We start from the raw sequence: 23,379 nt of genomic DNA on the forward strand, positions 1-23,379 counted from the left end.
CTCCCCTGTCTCCTCCTCCTCACACGGGTCAGCTCCCCTGTCTCCTCCTCCTCACACGGGTCAGCTCCCCTGTCTCCTCCTCCTCACACGGGTCAGCTCCCCTGTCTCCTCCTCACACGGGTCAGCTCCCTTGTGTCCTCACACGGGTCAGTTCCCCGGTCTCCTCCTCCTCACGCGGGTTAGCTCTCCTGTTTCCTCCTCCTCACACAGGTCAGCTCCCTTGTCTCCTCCTCCTCCTCACACGGGTCAGCTCCCCTGTCTCCTCCTCCTCACACGGGTCAGCTCCCCTGTCTCCTCCTCCTCCTCACACGGGTCAGCTCCCCTGTCTCCTCCTCCTCACACGGGTCAGCTCCCCTGTCTCCTCCTCCTCCTCCTCACACGGGTCAGCTCCCCTGTCTCCTCCTCCTCCTCAAACGGGTCAGCTCCCCTGTCTCCTCCTCCTCCTCACACGGGTCAGCTCCCTTGTCTCCTCCTCCTCCTCCTCACACGGGTCAGCTCCCCTGTCTCCTCCTCCTCACACGGGTCAACTCCCCTGTCTCCTCCTCCTCACACGGGTCAGCTCCCCTGTCTCCTCCTCCTCACACGGGTCAGCTCCCCTGTCTCCTCCTCCTCCTCCTCACACGGGTCAGCTCCCCTGTCTCCTCCTCCTCCTCCTCCTCACACGGGTCAGTTCCCCTGTCTCCTCCTCCTCCTCCTCCTCACACGGGTCAGCTCCCCTGTCTCCTCCTCCTCCTCCTCCTCACACGGGTCAGCTCCCTTGTCTCCTCCTCCTCCTCACACGGGTCAGCTCCCCTGTCTCCGTCTCCTCCTCCTCCTCACACGGGTCAGCTCCCCTGTCTCCTCCTCCTCCTCCTCCTCACACGGGTCAGTTCCCCTGTCTCCTCCTCCTCCTCCTCACACGGGTCAGTTCCCCTGTCTCCTCCTCCTCCTCCTCACACGGGTCAGTTCCCCTGTCTCCTCCTCCTCCTCCTCACACGGGTCAGTTCCCCTGTCTCCTCCTCCTCCTCCTCACACGGGTCAGTTCCCCTGTCTCCTCCTCCTCCTCCTCACACGGGTCAGTTCCCCTGTCTCCTCCTCCTCCTCCTCACACGGGTCAGTTCCCCTGTCTCCTCCTCCTCCTCCTCACACGGGTCAGTTCCCCTGTCTCCTCCTCCTCCTCCTCACACGGGTCAGTTCCCCTGTCTCCTCCTCCTCCTCCTCACACGGGTCAGTTCCCCTGTCTCCTCCTCCTCCTCCTCACACGGGTCAGTTCCCCTGTCTCCTCCTCCTCCTCCTCACACGGGTCAGTTCCCCTGTCTCCTCCTCCTCCTCCTCACACGGGTCAGTTCCCCTGTCTCCTCCTCCTCCTCCTCACACGGGTCAGTTCCCCTGTCTCCTCCTCCTCCTCCTCACACGGGTCAGTTCCCCTGTCTCCTCCTCCTCCTCACACGGGTCAGCTTCCCTGTCTCCTCCTCCTCCTCACATGGGTCAGCTCCCTTGTGTCCTCACACGGGTCAGTTCCCCTGTCTCCTCCTCCTTTTCACACCGGTCAGCTTGTCTCCTCTTCCTTTTCACACCGGTCAGCTCTCTAGATCCTCCTCACCTGGGCCAGCTCCCCTGTGTCCTCACGCGGGTCAGCTCCCCTGTCTCCTCCTCCTCCTCACACGGGTCAGTTCCCCTGTCTCTTCCTCCTCCTCACACGCGTCAGTTCCCCTGTCTCTTCCTCTTCCTCACACGGGTCAGTTCCCCGTCTCTTCCACTTCCTCACACGGGTCAGTTCCCCTGTCTCTTCCTCCTCCTCACACGGGTCAGTTCCCCTGTCTCTTCCTCCTCCTCACACGGGTCAGTTCCCCTGTCTCTTCCTCCTCCTCACACGGGTCAGCTCCCCTGTCTCCTCCTCCTCCTCACACGGGTCAGCTCCCCTGTCTCCTCCTCCTCCTCACACGGGTCAGCTCCCCTGTCTCCTCCTCCTCCTCACACGGGTCAGCTCCCCTGTCTCCTCCTCCTCCTCACACGGGTCAGCTCCCCTGTCTCCTCCTCCTCCTCACACGGGTCAGCTCCCCTGTCTCCTCCTCCTCCTCACACGGGTCAGCTCCCCTGTCTCCTCCTCCTCACATGGGTCAGCTCCCCTGTCTCCTTCTCTTTCTAAACACACGTGTCAGCTCCTGTGTCTCCTCCTCCCCCTCACACTGGTCAATTCCCATGTTTCCTCCTCACACCGGTCAGCTCCCTTGACTCCTACTCATGCTGTTCAGCTCCCCTGTCTACTCCTCCTCTTACCAGTCAGCTCCACTGCCTCCTCCCATCTTTTCTCTCTTGTAGTTGAAGGAGTCTAAACGTGCAGTGAACAGTATAAAAGCCTTCGTGGATGAGGATGATGAGGAGTGGGAGAAGTTCACCTGGAGTGGGGAGCCTGTGGGGAGTAAGTGCTGTCACCTACCATTACCCGCACCCACCATTACCCTGCATCATTCACAGGTCGCCGATCACATGATGCCATAATGTGGTATCTCGTGACCTCTTGTGTCTCTCCTCTCAGGTATATCTTGGTCCATCCAGGAGTCTTCCAGCATACGGGACTCCGAGCCCAGAAGTTTTCCATCAGATAAATCACGGTCTGAAGGTTCGGGCTCCTCCTTTCCCCGGCCGGGGTCCTTCAGCAGCCTATTCAGAGGTGAACAGCAGCCCTCTGTTCAGTAGTGGCACTGGCCATCTCTGCTCCGTGCTCGGGCGCAGTACAGGCAGACTTTGGCCCTGTGTTGGTGGTGGGTTGCCCTTGAGGACGGGTGACCCTCTTTTTTTTTTTTTTTTTTTTCTTTTTTTCTCTCTGTGACTTTACGCTCTTATCTCCTCAGTGAGATCGAGGCCCAGCAGCTTCCAGTCCTTCTCGGATGGTACGTACGTTTTGTGACCAGGGGTCTTCTTGTGCCGACTCCAGATCGTCTGACCTCTTTATCTTTCAGCTCTTTTAGATACAAATATTAAGTACGTGGCTCCGGAGCTGCGCAAACCCAAGTCTGAGTACCAGGTACTGAGTGCAGGATGGGACAGGACATAGGGTGTGGTGGGGCCACCATCACACCATGTGTTCTCATCTCTGGTTTATTGCAGGATTACAGTGGAGACTGGAGCATTGAGGAGTCTGTGCGGAGGATGCAGCGTGGCAAGGTACAGCCATAGGCAGGTGGCACTGTACTCCTCGAGCACCGCCGTAACCCACCACGAGCACCACTAACTACCCTGCTCTATGTCCCTCAGATGTGCTCCATGGAGAGGTTCCGCTCACTGAAGGACAAGCTGCACTTATTGGACGAGGCCGTGCGACTCCATGATGGCAATGTCATCACAGCGGTAAGTCACGTGCCCCCCCCGGCCAACCATACTGAACAATCTGTAATAAACACATATATAAATTCCTCAACATTCAGTTAACATCACCAAGAAAGAAAAGTGGTGAATGATTGAAATGAGTATATCTGCGGTGCAGTCTGCCGGGGGACACAGCGTGTATATCTGCAGTGCGGTGTGTGTGTATTGGAGGGCACATCGTGCTATGCTGTAGACATACACGTTGTGCTCCCCCTCCCCCGTGCTGTCGTAGGCGTTCGCGCTGTGCTTCCCTCCTTTGCTGTGCTGTAGATGTTCATATTGTGCTTCTCCCTTTTGCTGTGCTGTAGAAGTACACGCTGTGCACCACCCCGTGCTGTGCCATAGACGTACATGCTGTGCTCTCCCCCCATGTTGTGCTACCTCCCCATTTTGCTGTGTTGTAGACGTACCCGCTCTGCACTACCCCGTGCTGTGCTGTAGACGTACATGCTCTGCACCACACCGTGCTGTGCTGTAGACGTACACTCTCTGCACCACCCTGTGCTGTGCCATAGACTACATGCTGTGCTCCCCCCCATTTTGCTGTGTCGTAGACGTACACGCTGTGCACCCCCCGTGCTGTGCCGTAGACGTACACGCCATGCCCCCTCTCCCTTGATGTGCCAAATATGTTCCGATCTAGGAGCAAATCTCGCTGTCACACAACTGCTTCTTCCTTCTCCCCTGATCGCAGGTGTTAATCTTCTTGAAGAGGACACTTTGTTCTGGTGAGTTCCCTTTTTACCTGCCAGTCTGTAATTGTGCCGTGTATGCTAATCATCTTCCCCATGTGCCAGTCTGGTGTCTGTTCATCCTCGTTGTAAGACGTGGACTTATAAGCGCTTCCCACAAAATTAGAATATCATCACAAAGTTAAAGGGAATCTGTCACCCTTTTTTTCGTCTTGCAGCTGCCGGCATAGACATCGGGGGCTTTTCTACAGCATTCTGTAGTGCTGTAGATAAGCCTCCGATGTGACCTGAAAGATAAGAAAAACACGTTATATTATACTCACTGGGGTGGGCGGTCCGGTTCGGTGGGCGTTGCGGACCGGTCCGACGCCTCCCTTCTTCATGCGATGACATCCTCTTCTCCCGTCCTGAAATGGCTCCGGCGCAGGCGCATTGCTCTGCCCTGTTGAGGGCAGAGCAGAATTCTGCAGTGCGCAGGCGCCGGAGCCATTTCAGGACGGGAGAAGAGGATGTCATCGCATGAAGAAGGGAGGCGTCGGACCGGTCCGCAACGCCCACCGAACCGGACCGCCCACCCCAGTGAGTATAATATAACGTGTTTTTCTTATCTTTCAGGTTACATCGGAGGCTTATCTACAGCACTACAGAATGCTGTAGATAAGCCCCCGATGTCTATGCCGGCAGCTGCAAGACGAAAAAAAGGGTGACAGATTCCCTTTAATTTATTTCAGTTCTTCAATATAAAAAGTGAAACTCTTATATTATATAGAGTCATTACAAACAGAGTGATCTATTTCACATGTTTATTTCTGTTAATGTTGATGATTATGACTTAAAGCCAATGAAAACCCAAAAGTCATTATCTCAGTAAATTAGAATAATTAACAAAAAACACCTGCAAAGGCTTCCTAAGTGTTTAAAAAGATCCCTTAGTTTGTTTCAGTAGCTCCACAATCATGGGGAAGACTGCTGACCTGACAGATGTCCAGAAGGAAGTCATTGACACACTCAACAAGGAGGGAAGCCACAAAATATCATTGCTAAAGAAGCTGGCTGTTTACAGAGTGCTGTATCCAAGCATAGTAATGGGAAATTGAGTGGAAGGAAAAAGTGTGGTAGAAAAAGGTGCACAAGCAACTGGGATAACTGCAGCCCTGAAAGGATTTTTAAGAAAAGGCCATTCAAAAATTTGGGGGAGATTCACAAGGAGTGGATTGCTGCTGGAGTCATTGCATCAAGAACCACCACACACAGACGTATCCAGGATATGGGCTACAAGTGTCGCATTCCTTGTGTCACCCACTCATGACCAATAGACGCCAGAAGCGTCTTACCTGGGCAAGGAGAAAAAGAACTGGACTGTTGCTCAGTGGTCCAGGGTGTTGTGTTCAGATGAAAGTAAATTTTGCTTTTCATTTGGAAATCAAGGTCCCAGAGTCTGGAGGAAGAGTGGAGAGGCCACAATCCAAGCTGCTGGAGGTCTAGTGTGAAGTTTCCACAATCAGTGATGGTTTGGGGAGCCATGTCATCTGCTGGTGTAGGTCCACTGTGTTTTACCAAGACTAAAGTCAGTGCAGTTGTTTACCAGGAAATTTTAGAGCACTTCATGCTTCCCTCTGCCAACAAGCTTTTTGGAGATGAACATTTAATTCTCCAGCAGGACTTGGCATCTGTCCACACTGCCAAAAGTACCAATACCTGGTGTAAAAACAACAGTATCACTGCGCTTGATTGGCAGAAAACTCGCCTGACCTTAACCCCATAGAGAATCTATGGAGTATTGTCAGGAGGAAGATGAGAGACACCAGACCCAACAATGCAGACTGAAGGCTGCTAACAAAGCAACCTGGGCTTCCATAACACCTCAGCAGTGCCACAGGCTGATCGCCTCCATGCCACGCCGCATTGATGCAGTAATTGATGCAAAAGGAGCCCCAACCAAGTATTGAGTGCATTTACTGAACATACATTTCAGTAGGCCAACAGTTCCAATTTAAAATCATTTTTCAAGCTGGTGTTATAAAGTATTCTAATTTACTGAGAGAATGATTTTGGGGTTTTCATTGGCTTTAAGCCATAATCATCAACATTAACAGAAATAAACACGTGAAATAGTATGCAAATTGCCTCTTCAGTGAAAAGAGGACTTGAACTCTATAGCGCCACCTGTTGCTAGTAGCGATCCTACAAGTCACAATCAACCCTTTAACGAGTCTTGTAATATGACTTAGGATAAAAGCTCGCTAAAGACTTGTTAAAGGGTTGATTGTGACTTGTAGGATCGCTACTACCAACAGGTGGCGCCATCGAGTTCAAGTCCTCTTTTTCTCTGAACAGGCAATTTGCATATTATTTTCCCAGAGGAGCATTGCACGGCGAATAAGCCTCCTTACCTTGACAAGCCAGAGCTGGCATGTCACTCTCCACAAGGAGAAACGAGAGAGAGAGAGAGGAAAAAAAAAAAAAAAAACGGTACATGCTCCGTTCGGGCATGTCGGCGGACGGCAAAATTTTGCCGAATCCGCAAAAAAACGGATCCAACGGATGGCCGTCCGTCAAGATCCGCCGGTAATGCAACTCAATGGGAAAAAAAACGGAGCCGCCAAACAAAATAGCGGATCCGTTTTTTTTGCAAAACGGCAGATCTTGACTGATGGACAAAAACTGAAGTGTGAAACAGGCCTTAGACCACGTCAAATAGATCACTCTGCTTGTAATGACTCTATATAATTTATGAGTTTCACTTTTTGTATTGAAGAACTGAAATAAATAAACTTTTTGATGATATTTTAATTTTGTGAGAAGCACTTGTAGCACCAGTCTGTCCTCCCCATGTGATGTGGTCATGGAGCCCATCTGTAGCTATGTCACGGTGCCCTTTTCACAGACATCCTGTTTCGGGAGCTGAAGATCAGACAAGTTGCTCTGAGACATTTTGTTCATTTCCTGAAGGAGACCTCAGATCAGCTTCTTCTGACGGAGCTTCTCAGGTGAGGCCATGCGGGCGTTCTAATGAGGGCTCCTGGGTCGCGCCTCCATGATGAGGGGCCTTTTGGGGGGAGGTGGAGACATGGCTAGAGGTTCTTTGGGATGAGGGGGCGGGGCGCACCACAGCGTGACGAGGAGTGCTGATAGCTGGGGAGAGCAGTGATAGTGGGTGGGGAGGCCTCTGTGATTGGGGGTGCAGACAGCTGGTGGGGGTACAGTGGTCGGTGTGTCCTGACAGCTGAAGCATCCAGGGTAAGATGAATGTGAACTCTTGCCTCTTCGGTTCTTCATGTGCTTCTTTTTCTGATCCCCAGATTCCTAGAGTGGACAGAGGAGCTGGCGGTGAGTATCCGCACTGTGATCGGGGGCAATCTTGTTCTGTGTGCCGCTAATGATACAGATTGTGCCCTCAGATGTGTAAATACAGGGAGCACCTGGACATCCCAGGGGCTGAGGAGCGCAGAGATTTCCTGAAGAGTAAGTGCATCAGGTCAGTGAGCGGAGTGATGCCCACCTATTCTGGGTGCAGACCACCTATATTCTCTATAGGCAAAGCTATGTAGGATGATGGTCACTGCTCTGACTTGTGACCTCTTCTCCTGCCAGCCTGCCCTTTTCTTATGAGGATGCCACTCATGTACAGGACCACTACACTCTGCTGGAAAGACAGATCATCATTGAGGTGAGCGCCGTATCCCCCCATGTATTTGTGAGAGCTTATATTTCTGACCCCACTCGATCTCTATATTGGACGTCCCCCACTCTGGGTATTAAGGATGGTGTACCATTGTTCTTATAGGCAAATGACAAACACCTGGAGGCCTCGGGTCAGGAGCTCTTCCGCAAATACCCCCGGAAAGCCTCGCTCCTCTTCATGCCGCTGGTCACAACCCTGTTCTACGCTTGTATCTACCACTACTCTGAAGCAGAGGTGAGTGGTGCCAATGCAGTGCCTCTGGGGGATCCATGGTTCCCTGCGCTGTAGTTTCATTGCTGTCTCTCTGCAGGGTACATTCAGCAGTCCCATCAACCTACGGAAAACCTTCAAGGTGAGCGGAACCTGGGGCAATTGAGGGCCTCTGCAGATGGTGGTGTGAAGGCTGGTGCAGTGGTGGTACTTTCAGCGGACTGTACAGCTGCAGGCAGTGTATTAGCAGGTGCTGTGTGTGAGTGCACCGTTGGTCGTGTTCGTGGGCCGTGTGGCTGCGGGCCATGTGTGGACGTGTTCTGCGCCTCACCATAAGCCCCCATTACCACACATTGTGCTGCGTTCCCACAGATACCGGAGAAGCTGTACATCCTGACGGCACTGGCGGCTCGGGCCAAGTTGCGGTCCTGGGTGGATGTGGATGCTCTGTTTACCACTAAGGTTTGGAGTCTTTGTTTTGTACCAAACTATACTAAGAACGTGGGGGAGGGGAAAGTGGCATGACACATTGCATGGGACTTCCCCCTTTCTCCATCCTCAGGTCTTTATTTTGGGGGACAGTGGTTGTTAGTTAGGTACTCGTTATGCCCATCATAGTCCCATTTTCTGTTTCCTCAGAATTGGCTGGGGTACACGAAGAAGAAGGCTCCCATCGGCTTCCATCGAGTGGTAGAGATTTTACATAAGAATGGGGCTCCTGCTCAGGTTTGTGGTCCCTGTCTTTAGTGGGATGGTGGGGGTCCTGCTGCACTGCTGTAGCTTTATATCTCTCCTTCCCTCAGGTTCTCCAGGATTACACCCGGCTGGTGGAGGATGCCGAGACACGAATTTCCCTGGCTACTAAGTACAAGTGTCACGACGTGGTGATTGATGTGAGTCCTGTTGACTAAGGAACCCCCAAAATGTCCATCCCTGCCCCCCGCAGATGCTCCACTGTAATAATTTATGTATATTCCGGATTTGTCATCCAATTCTGCTCATCCTGAGCTTCTTGCATCAGGAATTGAAGGCCAGAAATGCTGATTGTCACGGGGTTACCGCAGCAGTTTGGAGCCAGAAGACCACAGCGTCTGATTGCTCCTACTCCGGTGCTGAGAAGAAGCACTTCTCATTCCTTTTAAATGTGTTTATTACTACTGGCAGAACGGGTTAATCGGCCATGATGGAAATCTCTGTGCTCGGTTATCCACTCCTTTTCCCTTTATATTCTGAGCTCTTATACAAATCCTTGTCAGAGATAGCATTTGCTGCATGGCTAATGGTGGGAGAGAAGTACATATGAGAAAGAGAGTTGGAGGAGTTTTCTGTGACTGTTGCTTGGTTTGTATGCTTGGTAATTCCTTATCCTTCTCTATTTTGTTTTTTCCCCTACCTCCACACCCTGGTACATTTTTCTGTTACATCTGAGTGAATATTTTGTATGCCTGGAGTTTTCTGTTAACCCTTGTTTGTGTTGCCTTGTTTGTCGGGTTGGTGTACTACGGTGCACAGTAGCGCCCCCTCTTCCCTGGATGGGGGAAGAGAGCAGACGGAGGGCTGACTCAGGAGATAAGGCAAGGGTGGAGGCCCTGGCATCTTTGCCATCTCAAACATCCCTGGGAGTAGGTCGAGCTAGAGCGCCCCCTAGAGATAGGGACGGGGAAGGAGCCTCTGGTCCCAGGTCACCCGACAGCAGTGTCGTGACACTGATATACAGTTATTGCCGAAAGTGTTGGCACTTTTTAAATTGTTCCAGGAAATTAAGTAATTTCAGTAATTGCATTTACACATGTTTTGTTAAACACATTTATTTCCTTTGTGTGTATTGGAACAACACAAAAAATAGAGGGGAAAAAAAAGACCTAATTTTACACAAAACCCCTAAAAAGAATCCAAATAAATTGTTGGCACCCTCAGTCTAATATCCCTTTGGAAAAAATAACTGCAATCAATCGCTTCCCGTAACCATCCACAAGTTTCTTACTCCTCTCAGCTGGAATTTTGGATGACTCTTCTTACAATCTTCTCCAGGTCTCTCACATGTGAAGTTGCCTTCTCCCAACAGCAGCTGTAAGATCTCTCCACAGGAGATCAATGGGATGTAGACACAGACTCATTGCTGCCATTTCACAACTCTACAGCTCTTTGTTTCCATACATTTTTGGGGGCTTCTTGAAGTATGTTTGGGGTAATTGTCCTGATGGATGAAAGACCCATGACCCAGGACGCATACCCCAGCTTACTGACACCGGGCATTACATTGCCACCCAAAATCCTGTCAAAATCTTCAGATTTAATGATGCTTTGCACACAGTCAAGTCACCCAGAGGCAGCAAAGCAACCAAAAACACCTGTGGCCCTCCACGAAATTTGACAGTAGGTACTGTGTTGTTTTCTTTTTAGGCTTCATTGTGTGTTCGGTAAACAGTAGAATGATGTGCTTTACCATAAAGCTCTATCTTGGTCTCATCTGTCCACAAGACAATTTCCCAGAAGGATTTTGGTTACTCACGTACATATTGGCAAAGGGCAGTCTATCTTTTTTTATGTCTCTGTGTCAGCAGTGAGATCCTCCTGGGTTTCCTGCAATAAGGTTTCATTTCATTCACATGTGGACAGTTCGCACTGACACTGATGCACCCAGAGCCTGCAGGACAGCTTGGATTTCTTTGGAGCTTGATTGGCGCTGCTTATCCACCATCTGGACTATCCTGTGTTGCAACCTTTCAACAATTTTTCTCTGCCTTCCAGGGAGATTAACTACAGTGCCATGGGTTGCAAACTTCTTGATTATGTTGCGCACCATGGACTAAGGAACATCAAGATCTGTGGAGATGGACTTGTAAAATTGGGATTGGTGAAATTGCTCATACCGTTCTTTCTGTTGTCCATACTTAGTGTGGCACACACAGACACACAATGCAAAGATTGAGTCAACTTCTTCCCTTTTTATCTGGTTTCTGTTGTGATTTTCGTATTGCCCACACCTGTTACTACTTGCCTTTTTCACTTTTTCTTTGTGTTGTTCCAATACAAACAAAGGAAATTAACGTGTGTAGCAAAACATGTAACTGCAATAATTTTCTGGAGGAAACACTTGACTTTCTGGAACAATTTCAAGGATGCCAACACTTTAGGCTGTGGGTGAGTGTGTGTGTGTACAGTTAAAACCAGAAGGTTACATACACTATATATAAAGACACATCTGCATGTTTTTCTCAATATTTGACATGAAATCAGAATAAACTTTACCCGTTTTAGGTCAATTAGGATTACCATAATTGTTAATAGTTGCCAAATGCCAGAATAATGAGAGAGAGAAAATGTTTTAGGGCATATTATTATTACTGAAAAGTCAAAAGTTTCCATACATTTCATTAGTATTTGGTACCATTGCCCTTAAGCTGAATGACTTGGGTCAAACATTTTGGTTCTTCTTCCACAAACTTTTCACAATAGTTGGTCGGAATTTGGGCCAATTCTGCCTGACAAAACTGGTGTAATTGATCCATGTTTGTATGTCGCCTTGCTCGCTCTGGCCTTTTCAAGCTTTGCCCATAAATTTTCAATAGGATTGAGATCAGGGCTTTGTGATGGCTGCTCCAAAACATTGACTTTGTTATCTTGAAGCCACTTTGTTACCATTTTGTCAGTATGGAAGACCCATTTCCACTCAAGCTTTAACTTCCTGACTGATGTCTTGAGATGTTGCTTCAGTACTGCCACATAATCTTCTTTTCTCATGATGCAATTTATTTTGTGAAGCGCACCAGTCCCTCCTGCAGCAAAACAACTCCACAACATGATGCTGCCACCCCCGTGTTTCACAGTTGGGATGGTGTTCTTAGGCTTCCAAGCTTCTCCCTTTTTCCTCCAAACGTAACAATAGTCATTATGCCCAAAATGTTCAATTTTAGTTTCATCAAACCACAGGACATGTCTCCAAAAATTAAGGTCTTTTTTGCTGTGTGCATTTGCAACGAATAATCTGCCTTTTTTAGGTTTCTTTTGGCTTCCATGGCTTCTTCTTAGCAGAGAGGCCATAAAGCCCATGTTGATATAGTACTTGTTTCACTGTGGATAATGACACAATCTTACCAGCTTCTGTCATCATCTTCACAAGGTCTTTTGCTTTTGTCCTTGAGTTGATAGGCACATGTTGGACCAAAGCGTGTTCATCTCTGGGACACAAAACCTGTCTCCTTCCTGAGCGGTATGATGGCTGGACATTCCCATCTTGTTTGTACTTGCGTATAATTGTTTGTACAGACAAACGAGGCACCTTCAGGTATCTTGAAATTGTACCCAAGGATGAGTCAGACTTGTGCAAGTCCACAATTCTCTTCCTGATATCTTGGCTCATTTCTTTAGACTTTCCCACGATGCTACACAAAGAAGCAATTAAAATACACCCTCAGGTGTTCCCAAAAAATCAGAAGCTTCCAAACACATGATGACATCATATGAGTTGTTTTAACCCTTAAGGACCGCCGATACGCCTTTTAACAGCGGTAGTTAAGGAAAAAATTTATAGTGCTCCCCAAGAGTCGGAGAGCATGATTCAGGTCGGTTTTTACCGACCCCCGCTTTTGTAATCGCCGTTATTAACCGTATAACGGCAACCGCAAAAAAAAAAAACGATGTGCCATTTAATTTCTCTCTCCTCTGATGTGATTGCACATCAGAGGAGAGAGAAATAGGGTCCCCGATTTCCTCCCAGTGTTCCACGGCCCGTGTGCTTCCCCTCCATGGGCACCGCCATCTTCCGGGAAGAAAATGGCGGGCGCATGCGCAGTGCACCCGCCGAAATCTGCCGGCCGGCAACAGTAAGAAGATTTTTCCTATTGGTTCATTTTGGTTACTGTGATATAGACCCTATCACAGTGATCAAAATAAAAAATTAGTAAATAAACCCTCCCTTTATCACCCCCTAAGTTAGGGAAAAATAATGAAATAAAGAAAATATATTTTTTTAAATTTTTCCATTAGGGTTAGAATTAGGGTTGGAATTAGGGTTGGAATTAGGGTTAGAATTTGGGATAGGGTTGGGATTAGGATTAGGGTTGGGAATAGGGATAGGGGTGTGTTTGGGTTAGGTTTGTGGTTAGGTTTGGGATTAGGGTTAGGGGTGTGTTGGGGTTAGGGTTATGGTTGAGGTTGGGATTAGGGTTGTAGTTATGGTTAGGGTTGGGATTAGGGTTAGGGGTGTGTTGGGGTTAGGGTTGGAGTTAGAATTGAGGGGTTTCCACTATTTAGGCACATCAGGGGGTCTCCAAACGTGACATGGCCCCACCATTGATTCCAGCCAATTTTGCGTTCAAAAAGTCAAACGGTGCTCCCTCCATTCCGAGCCCCGATGTGTACCCAAACAGTGGTTTACCCCAACATATGGGGCACTATTGTACTCAGGACAAAGTGCACACCAACTTTGGGGGTCTAATTTCTCCTGTTACCCTTGGGAAAATAAAAAAAATTGGGGGCTAAAAAATCATTTTTGTGGAAATTTTTTTTTTAAATTTTTACTGCTCTGCGTTATAAACTTCTGTGAAGCACTTAGGGCTTCAAAGTGCTCACCACACATCTAGATAAGCTCCTTGGGGGGTCTAGTTTTCAAAATGGGGTCACATGTGGGGGGTTTCTACTGTTTAGGCACATCAAGGGCTCTGCAAACGCAACATGATGCCCGCAGACCATTCCATCAAAGTCTGCATTCCAAAACGTCACTACTTTTCGAGCACCGACGTGTGGTTTCCCTCCACATATGGGGTACCAGGATACTCAGGACAAGTTGGACAACAACTTTTGGGGTCTAATTTCTCCTGTTACCCTCGTCAAAATAAAAAATAGCGGGCTAAAAAAATCATTTTTGAGGAAAAAAAATGATTTTATATTTTCACGGCTGTACGTTATAAACTTCTGTGAAGCACTTGGAGGTTCAAAGTGCTCACCACACATCTAGATAAGTTCCTTAAGGGGTCTAGTTTCCAAAATGGTGTCACTTGTTGGGGGTTTCCACTGTTTAGGCACATCAGGGGCTCTCCAAACACGATATGGCGTCTGATCTCAATTCCACCCAATTCTGCATTGAAAAAGTCAAACGACGCTCCTTCCATTCTAAGCCCTGCCGTGCGCCCAAACTGTCGTTAACCCCCACATATGGGGTATTCAGGAGAAATTGCACAACAAATTTTGTGGTTCATTTTCTTTTTTTACACTTGTGAAAATTTAAAAAAATTTGTTCTGAAGTAAAATGTTTCTAAAAAAAAAAAAAAAAAAAGTTAAATGTTAATTTTTTCCTCCCACATAGCTTCAGTTCCTGTGAAGCATGTAAAGGGTTAATAAACTTCTTGAATGTGGTTTTGCGTACCTTGAGGGGTGCAGTTTTTAGAATGGTGTCACTTTTGAGTATTTTCTGTCATATTGACCCCTCAAAGTGACTTCAAATGTGATGTGGTAATTAAAAAAAAAAAAAATTGTTTTGCAAATTTTGTTGTAAAAATGAGAAATCACTGGTCAAATTTGACCCTTATAAGTTCCTAACAAAATAAAAAATTTGTTTCCAAAATTGTGCTGATGTAAAGTAGACATGTGGGAAATGTTATTTATTAACTATTTTGTGTCACATAACTCTCTGATTTAAGGGCATAAAAATTAAAAGTTTGAAATTTTGCAAAATATTTTTTTTTTCTTAAAAAACGCAAGTCATATCGAAGAAATTTTACCACTATCATGAAGTAAAATATATAACGAAAAATCATTTCAGAATCAGAGGGATCCGTTAAAGCGTTCCAGAGTTATAATAAATTGACAGTGGTCAGAATTGTAAAAATTGACCTGGTCATTAAGCTGCAAAATGGCTCCGTCACTAAGGGGTTAAAGGCATACCGGTAGTAATCTTTGTGTATGTTAACTCTTGACTTTGCAGTAAGTAATAAAAATGCCTTAAAACATTCTCTCCCTCTCATTTTCCTGGCATTTGGCAAATATTAATAACTCTGGTAATCCTAATTTTCCTAAAACCGGAAAGGTTTATTCTGATTTCATGTCAGATATTGAGAAAAACATGCAGATGTGTCTTTTTACATAGTGGATGTAACCTTCTGGTTTCACCTGTATGTATGTATATATATATATATATATATATGAGAATAATTATTTTTTTATAAAATGTTGGCGCTTCTTATAATCCATACAGTTGTGGCCAAAAGTATTGACACCCCTGCAATTCTGTCAGATAATACTCAGTTTCTTCCTGAAAATGATTGCAAACACAAATTCTTTGGTATTATTATCTTCATTTAATTTGTCTTAAATTAAAAAACACAAAAATGTCCTAAAGCCAAATTGGATATAATTCCACACCAAACATAAAAAAGAGGGTGGACAAAAGTATTGGCACTGTTCGAAATATCATGTGGTGCCTCTCTAATTTGTGTAATTAACTGCACTTGTAACTTACCTGTGGCACCTAACAGGTGTTGGCAATAACTAAATCACACTTGCAGCCAGTTGACATGGATTAAAGTTGACTCAACCTCTGTCCTGTGTCCTTGTGTGTACCACATTGAGCATGGAGAAATGAAAGAAGACCAAAGAACTGTCTGAGGACTTGAGAAACCAAATTGTGAGGAAGCATGAGCAATCTCAAGGCTACAAGTCCATCTCCAAAGACCTGAATGTTCCTGCGTATACCGTGCGCAGTGTCATCAAGAAGTTTAAAGCCCATGGCACTGTGGCTAACCTCCCTAGATGTGGACGAAAAAGAAAAATTGACAAGAGATTTCAACGCAAGATTGTGCGGATGTTGGATAAAGAACCTCGACTAACATCCAAACAAGTTCAAGCTGCCCTGCAGTCCGAGGGTACAACAGTGTCAACCCGTACTATCCGTCGGCGTCTGAATGAAAAGGGACTGTATGGTAGGAGACCCAGGAAGACCCCACTTCTTACCTCGAGACATAAAAAAGCCAGGCTGGAGTTTGCCAAAACTTACATGAAAAAGCCTAAAACGTTTTGGAAGAATGTTCTCTGGTCAGATGAGACAAAAGTAGAGCTTTTTGGGCAAAGGCATCAACATAGTTTACAGGAGAAAAAAGGAGGCATTCAAAGAAAAGAACACGGTCCCAACAGTCAAACATGGCGGAGGTTCCCTGATGTTTTGGGGTTGCTTTGCTGCCTCTGGCACTGGACTGCTTGACCGTGTGCACGGCATTATGAAGTCTGAAGACTACCAACAAATTTTGCAGCATAATGTAGGGCCCAGTGTGAGAAAGCTGGGTCTCCCTCAGAGGTCATGGGTCTTTCAGCAGGACAATGACCCAAAACACACTTCAAAAAGTACTAGAAAATGGTTTGAGAGAAAGCACTGGAGACTTCTAAGGTGGCCAGCAATGAGTCCAGACCTGAATCCCATAGAACACCTGTGGAGAGATCTAAAAATGGCAGTTTGGAGAAGGCACCCTTCTAATATCAGGGACCTGGAGCAGTTTGCCAAAGAATGGTCTAAAATTCCAGCAGAGCATTGTAAGAAACTCATTGATGGTTACCGGAAGCGGTTGGTCACAGTTATTTTGGCTAAAGGTTGTGCAACCAAGTATTAGGCTGAGGGTGCCAATACTTTTGTCTGGCCCATTTTTGGAGTTTTGTGTGAAATTATCAATGTTTTGCTTTTTGCTTCATTCTCTTTTGTGTTTTTTCATTTAAGACATTAAATGAAGATAATAATACCAAAGAATTTGTGTTTGCAATCATTTTCAGGAAGAAACTGAGTATTATCTGACAGAATTGCAGGGGTGTCAATACTTTTGGCCACAATTGTATGTCTTATTGCTTACTGGGAGTGGTGGCTGTGGTGAAGCGGGGTCCCAGGGTCGCTGCTGGAGGAGGCAGGAGTGGGGCTATGCCGCAGGCTGGGATGAGGTGGTGCTCTGATGTGCGGCGCGCCGCGGCGGGTGTCTCCGGTGGTGCTACGGGGGTGTCCACCGCTGAGATCTCCCGAGATCTTGGTGCCGAAATCTCCATCTGCGCATGCGCCGCCCCGTCGGCCATTTTCCCGCAGCCCACCGCATAGGAAACCATGAAACTGCCGGGGCTCTAGCCTTTCACAAAATGTCAGCAGAGCCCAGGCAGCACCGGAGACACCCGCAGCAACACTGGACACCCCCGTAGCACCGCAGGGCACCCACATCTCAGCCTGCAGCAACAGTACCTGCCACATCTATTATCATTGCCGTCTTCTCCTTGTCTACTTTCACAATGTCTGGTTGGTTAGCCAACACCTGCTTATCCATCTGGATCTTGAAGTCACACAGGATTTTAGCCCTTTCATTCTCCACCACTTTCTCTGGGGACACCCACCTGGACTTAGCCCATATGCTGTGCAAACATTCCTGTATACAATTGCCGCTACTTGGTTGTGGCGTTCGGTATACACTGTTCCTGCTTCCATTTTGCATCCTGCCACTATGTGTTGGACTGATTCTGTGGTTTCTTTGCATAGTCTGCACCTTGGATCTTGTCTTGTGTGGTAGATTCCTGCTTCTATGGATCTGGTACTTGGTGCTTGCTCTTGTGCCGCTATGATTAGTGTCTCTGCTGTCTTGGAGTCCAGCTTTCTCCAGCCATTAGTAGGATTATTCCATGTCAGCCACCTCCATTATCTGTCAATGGTACATCCCATGCAACGGCTTGTCTTTCCATAGCGCTTCATGTTCCTGTTCTTCCTTACAAATCTGTTGTTGTTGCTGCATTAGGCATTCGCTCAGCATCTTATTTTTGGTGTCATTTTTCTGATGTATTCCTGGAAACTCCTTGTTTCATCCGTGATGGTGGCTTGGATGCTTATCAAGCCTCGACCACCCGCCTTTCTGTTGGTATACAATCTTTCGGTGTTAGACTTAGGGTGGAGACCTCCATGCATTGTGAGGAGCTTTCGTGTCTTCACATCTGCAGCTTCAATCTCTTCTTTTGGCCAGCACACTATGCCAGCAGGGTATCTGATAACTGGCAGGGCATAAGTATTGATGGTGTGTATTTTATTCTTCCCATTGAGCTGGCTCTTCAGGACCTGTATTACCCTTTGATGGTATTTGGATGTTGCTGCTCTCCTGGTCTCCTCATCATGGTTACCGTATCCCTGTGGGATGCCGAGGTACTTGTATCACGTCTGGACATCTGCTATGGGCCGTGCTGGTAATTCCACTCCATCAGTCTTTACTACCTTGCTTCTCTTTATTACCATCCCAATGTCTTTGCTGTAAATCCTTGTCAGCTGGATCAGTGAATTGATGTGTCGCTCACTTTTCGCATACAGCATGATGTCATCCATGTAGAGGAGGTGGCTGATGGTGCTTCCACTCTTGAACTTGTATCCATACCCAGACTCTGTAATTATCTGACTGAGGGGGTTCAAGCCTATGCAGAACAGCAATGGGGACAGTGCATCACCTTGGTATATGCCGCATTTGATGGTCACTTGTGCTAATTGTCTTGAGTTAACTTCCAATGTTGTTCTCCATAGCCCCATTGAGTTTATGAGGAAGGTTCTTAGTTTCCTGTTGACATTGTAGAGAGCCAAGCATTTTCAGATCCATGTGTGTGGCATTGAGTCATAGGCTTTCCTGTAGTCAATCCAGGCTGTGCTGAGATCTTGAGTTTTGAGCGACTGCTCTATCTAGTAGGAGCTGGTGCTTAGAGCCTCTGGTATTGGTCCAATGCCTTTCTGAGCTGAATTCATGTATTGGTTCATATGGTTCAGTAGCTTGGTGGCGCTATGATGCCTGACAGGAGTTTCCATGTTGCTGTAAGGTAAGTTATTGGATGGTAGTTGGATGGAACTGTTCCTTTGTGAGGATCCTTCATGGTCAGCACTGTTCTTCCTTGTGTTAGCCAAGCTGGGTGGTGGCCTGCTTCTATCAGTTGGTTCATCTGCTTTGCCATGCGTTCATGTACCGCTGTTAATTTCTTTAGTCGTCTTATTTCGCTTTAATTATTGTATTGTTAACGTTGTTACTTATGACTGTTGTGTTTGAAACTGTTCAACTGTAAAGCGCTGCGGAATATGTTGGCGCTATATAAATAAAGATTATTATTATTATTATTATTTAGCCAGGTGTGGATCATGTCTGGGCCAGGTGCTGTCCAGATCTTCATGTTCTTGACCCGCTGTTGGATGTCTGTTTCTGTAATGGTAACTGGTTCTTGCTCTAGGTGGTTGCTGTGTTTCATTCTCAGATCTTGAAGCCACATTGCGCTGGTGTTGTGTGTTTTTTCCTTCTCCCATATGTTCCTCCAGTATTGTTCTGTCTCTGCTATTGGTGGAGTTTCTACCTTTGTGCTGTTACTCTGTAGTTGGGAGTACACCTTGGATGGTTCTTTAGAGGGCGGCACGGTGGCTCAGTGGGTCCTGGGTTCAAATCCCACCAAGGACAACATCTGCAAGGAGTTTGTATGTTCTCCCCGTGTTTGCGTGGGTTTCCTCCGGGCACTCCGGTTTCCTCCCACATTCCAAAAGACATAGGGAATTTAGATTGTGAGCCCCATCAGGGACAGTGATGATGATGTGTGCAAAACTGTAAAGCGCTGCGGAATATGTTAGCGCTATATAAAAAAATAAAGATTTATTTATTTAAAGAGAACAGGGCATTTACCTTCTTGGCCTCAGCTTCTCTAGTGTATCTCCCTAGTCTTGCAGCGAGTTGGGATCAGGCCTTTGTACTTTTAGTCTTATTCTTGATCTTTACACCCTTCTGTATTTCTGTTCGTTGACTGACTTCACTTCGTGTCATTTTGATCTTTGTCTCCAGTCTTTTCCAATGGGGGCACATGCTCCTGTTGTTCTTGCTGGTTGTATAGCCAAGCATTTCCATGATTGCTGAGACAGTAGCATAGATCAGTTTTATTAGATTGAGTTATGGTGGTGGTACGTATTGATGCAAGTGCTCTATTGGCATCGTTTAGCATACTGTCTGGTGGGGTTTCTTTGCTGAACCTTGGCTGTCAGTCTCTGGTATTTGGTTTATCTAAGATCTTCTGTTTCAGATCAGTTGCAGTGTTCTCTAGTTGCAGGATTAGATCAGGATTTTCAGTGGGTTGCACATGTTGTTCTTTCAGGCCTTCATGTGGGATGGATCTGCAGTGTAGTTGATTCATGTCAAGTTGTGATAATAGCTTTCTCTTTATGACATTGAAATGTTGGGTTTCTCAGTCAGTGGACATGCAGGTTTTGTGCCCATCCAGAGTTTCCTCATACGCTTCAAATATCCTCTCTCATTTGGCCTGCTGTTTATAGGTGTGGGTATGTGTGTATAAATAGTTTTTTTTTTTTAGTGTGTGCTTGCATTGCTCGCCCTCCAGCTTTCTGGCCTTCATTGGGACCAGAAATCTTTAGCCAGTCAGGAATCCTTGGAATGGAAGTGAATACTTTGAGGTTTAATTAAAGGGGTTGAACAGAAATCTCCTGTGAAACATATATTCATTTTCATTCCTTTGTAAAGAATCCTTGGTCGCTTCTTTATGGCAGGCTTAGATACTGAGAAACTGACTTCCGAGAGAATGTTCTTCACTTGGAGGTAGGGGGGAATTGTAGTGAAGGGTTTTTCTTCACCATGGGATGGTTTCTGTGATCATCCGCTACTGGTGTCTTCCGGAGTTGTCTAGGCTTGAGTTTCTGAGCTGAGCAGGGTGCTTTTTATTTGCACATTTCTGTTGTCTTTGATGGATTTCTTTTTTTCAGCATAATGATGATCTGTTTAACTTCCTTTCACCGCATGTTATGGGTTCACAGCAGCAGCTTGCACATGCTGGAAACAGTTCCAGACCTTTTACCTGCTTAATTGATGATGGACTAACAAGGGAAAAGTCCATGCAGGCCTTTTAAAAGCTTCTGAGATACCGTATATACTCGAGTATAAGTCGACCCGAGCATAAGTCGACCGCCCTAATTTTGCCACAAAAAACTGGGAAAACTTATTGACTCGAGTATAAGTCTAGGGTGGGAAATGCTCCATAGATTATTCCCCCATATGGTGTCCTCAGAAGAAGCTCCATAGATTATTCCCCCTTATGCTGCCCCCATAAGAAGCTCCATAGATTGTTCCCCCATATGCTGCCCCCACAAGAAGCTCCATAGATTGTTCCCCCATATGCTGCCCCCACAAGAAGCTCCATAGATTGTTCCCTCATATGCTGCCCCCACAAGAAGCTCCATAGATTGTTCCCTCATATGCTGCCCCCACAAGAAGCTCCATAGATTGTTCCCTCATATGCTGCCCCCACAAGAAGCTCCATAGATTGTTCCCTCATATGCTGCCCCCACAAGAAGCTCCATAGATTGTTCCCTCATATGCTGCCCCCACAAGAAGCTCCATAGATTGTTCCCTCATATGCTGCCCCCACAAGAAGCTCCATAGATTGTTCCCTCATATGCTGCCCCCACAAGAAGCTCCATAGATTGTTCCCCCATATGCTGCCCCCACAAGAAGCTCCATAGATTGTTCCCCCATATGCTGCCCCCACAAGAAGCTCCATAGATTATTCCCCCATATGCTGCCCCCATAAGAAGCTCCATAGATTGTTCCCCCATATGCTGCCCCCATAAGAAGCTCCATAGATTGTTCCCCCATATGCTGCCCCCATAAGAAGCTCCATAGATTGTTCCCTCATATGCTGCCCCCATGCTGCTGCTGCATGTAAAAATAGAAAAAATGACATACTCACCTCTCCGTCGCTGGGTGTCAGATACTCACCTGTCCTGAGTCCATGGCTGCTCACCGCTATCTGCCACGTCATCAGTCAGTGACGTTCAGACTGCAGGGAGCGCGGCGCGCACTAATCACGTCACCGCACTCTCTGCTGTCTGAAGTCACTGACCGATGACAGACAGCAGCAAGCAGCCATGGACGCAGGACAGGTGAGTATCGCTATACTTACCCGTCCTGACGCTGTGTCTTGAGCCCCCAGCTTCTCCGCGCTCTCTCTTCCTGCCTTCAGCGGTCATGTGGTACCGCTCATTAAAACTCATGAATATGCGCATATTCATGAGTTTTAATGAGCGGCACCAAGTGACCGCTGAAGGCAGGAAGAGAGAGCACGGGGAGAAGCTGGGGGCTCAAGAGACAGCGTCAGGACGGGTAAGTATGACCTGACACCCCCGCTCCCCCTCCGACCCCCTTTGTATATGACTCGAATATAAGACGAGAGGGGGACTTTCAGCCCAATTTTTTGGGCTGAAAATCTCGACTTATATTCGAGTATATACGGTAATTGTTCAATTACTTTTGGCCCCCCATGTTAAAAAGCTGTAGTTCTTAAACCGTTCCTCCAATTAGGATGTGAATCCCTCAGATCACTGCTGAGAGTTGGCACATTAAGCCCATATTGATTATAGAATTGGATCTGTAATATGTTTTGGGAAACGACTAAAATACCAAAACCTGTGTCATCGTCCAGATATTTCTGGACTAAGTGTATGCACATTGTGTGGTGTATGGGGGGCACGATACTGACCTCTATGTCCCCCCCAAAGACATACAGAGACCTGAAAGACCGGCATCAGCTGATGGTTTATCGGAGTAAAATAGAACGAGGGTCCCCAGAGGAAGAGAAGATTGACTGCCTTCTAAGTAACATGGTGAGTAGGAGTGGCCATACCCAGGATGCACGAGGTCTCCTCAGTGCCATAAATTGGGTGTATGGACCCTCTCCATCCCACTCTAGATTATAAGGGATGCACTGGAGGGGGCCTTTGACACGGCCATAGATTTGATCGGGGAATGGTTAATTATTCTGCACCTGGCCTCATGGAGTCTTCATCTATGCTTTTATTTTTATTTATAGCAAATTCGTTGGAAAAACTAAACGTGGAGAGAAGATGGGGGCTGGGCAGTGACTAACAAGGCCTGCTGTAATAAAGAGATGAGCACCCGGATTGATCCTGAGTGATAATGGGGGGTCCTGGGAGAGACTCATGGGATGAATGGGGGGGGGGATTCAGGGAGAGATGTGTGTGATGGGAGAGACATATGATGTATTTGTGGGAGGGGAGAACTGGGAGCGACATGTATAATGAATCTGGGGGAGAGTACCAGGAGAGACACGTGTGATGAATGTGGGGGGAGTTCCGGAAGTGACGTGTGTGTGATGAATGTGGGGGTGGGGAGTTCCGGGAGGGACGTGTGTGTGTGATGAATGTGGGGGTGGGGAGTTCCGGAAGTGACGTGTGTGTGATGAATGTGGGGGTGGGGCGTTCCGGAAGTGACGTGTGTGCTGAATGTGGGGGTGGGGAGTTCCGGGAGGGACGTGTGTGTGTGATGAATGTGGGGGTGGGGAGTTCCGGAAGTGACGTGTGTGTGTGATGAATGTGGGGGTGGGGAGTTCCGGGAGGGACGTGTGTGTGTGATGAATGTGGGGGTGGGGAGTTCCGGGAGGGACGTGTGTGATGAATGT

At 47.2% G+C, this 23,379-nt stretch overlaps 1 protein-coding gene across 4 annotated transcripts in view; it reads left to right on the forward strand.

Moving 5' to 3' along the window:
* The window catches only part of VIPAS39 (VPS33B interacting protein, apical-basolateral polarity regulator, spe-39 homolog), a 39,748-nt gene extending 16,887 nt beyond the window's left edge, over positions 1–22,861 (forward strand). For 3 of the 4 annotated variants that reach the window (XM_073587249.1, XM_073587240.1, XM_073587259.1), the window contains exons 2-19: positions 2,302–2,401; positions 2,519–2,653; positions 2,835–2,873; positions 2,943–3,007; positions 3,091–3,147; positions 3,238–3,330; positions 4,043–4,076; positions 6,928–7,030; positions 7,343–7,370; positions 7,442–7,518; positions 7,635–7,710; positions 7,828–7,959; positions 8,036–8,077; positions 8,308–8,397; positions 8,575–8,661; positions 8,739–8,828; positions 22,460–22,564; positions 22,771–22,861. In XM_073587249.1, the coding sequence (XP_073443350.1) occupies positions 2,302–2,401; positions 2,519–2,653; positions 2,835–2,873; positions 2,943–3,007; positions 3,091–3,147; positions 3,238–3,330; positions 4,043–4,076; positions 6,928–7,030; positions 7,343–7,370; positions 7,442–7,518; positions 7,635–7,710; positions 7,828–7,959; positions 8,036–8,077; positions 8,308–8,397; positions 8,575–8,661; positions 8,739–8,828; positions 22,460–22,564; positions 22,771–22,791 (1,374 nt within the window). In that variant the 3' untranslated portion in view covers positions 22,792–22,861. The remainder of the gene's footprint in view (positions 1–2,301; positions 2,402–2,518; positions 2,654–2,834; positions 2,874–2,942; positions 3,008–3,090; positions 3,148–3,237; positions 3,331–4,042; positions 4,077–6,927; positions 7,031–7,342; positions 7,371–7,441; positions 7,519–7,634; positions 7,711–7,827; positions 7,960–8,035; positions 8,078–8,307; positions 8,398–8,574; positions 8,662–8,738; positions 8,829–22,459; positions 22,565–22,770) is intronic. The other variant, XM_073587267.1, reaches the window with a different exon arrangement.
* Positions 22,862–23,379: the final 518 nt, after the last annotated feature.

The sequence above is a fragment of the Dendrobates tinctorius genome, unplaced genomic scaffold (genome assembly GCF_039654945.1).
Source record: "Dendrobates tinctorius isolate UK_male_01 unplaced genomic scaffold, ASM3965494v1 ptg000010l, whole genome shotgun sequence".
In the NCBI taxonomy this organism is placed as follows: Eukaryota; Metazoa; Chordata; class Amphibia; order Anura; family Dendrobatidae; genus Dendrobates; species Dendrobates tinctorius.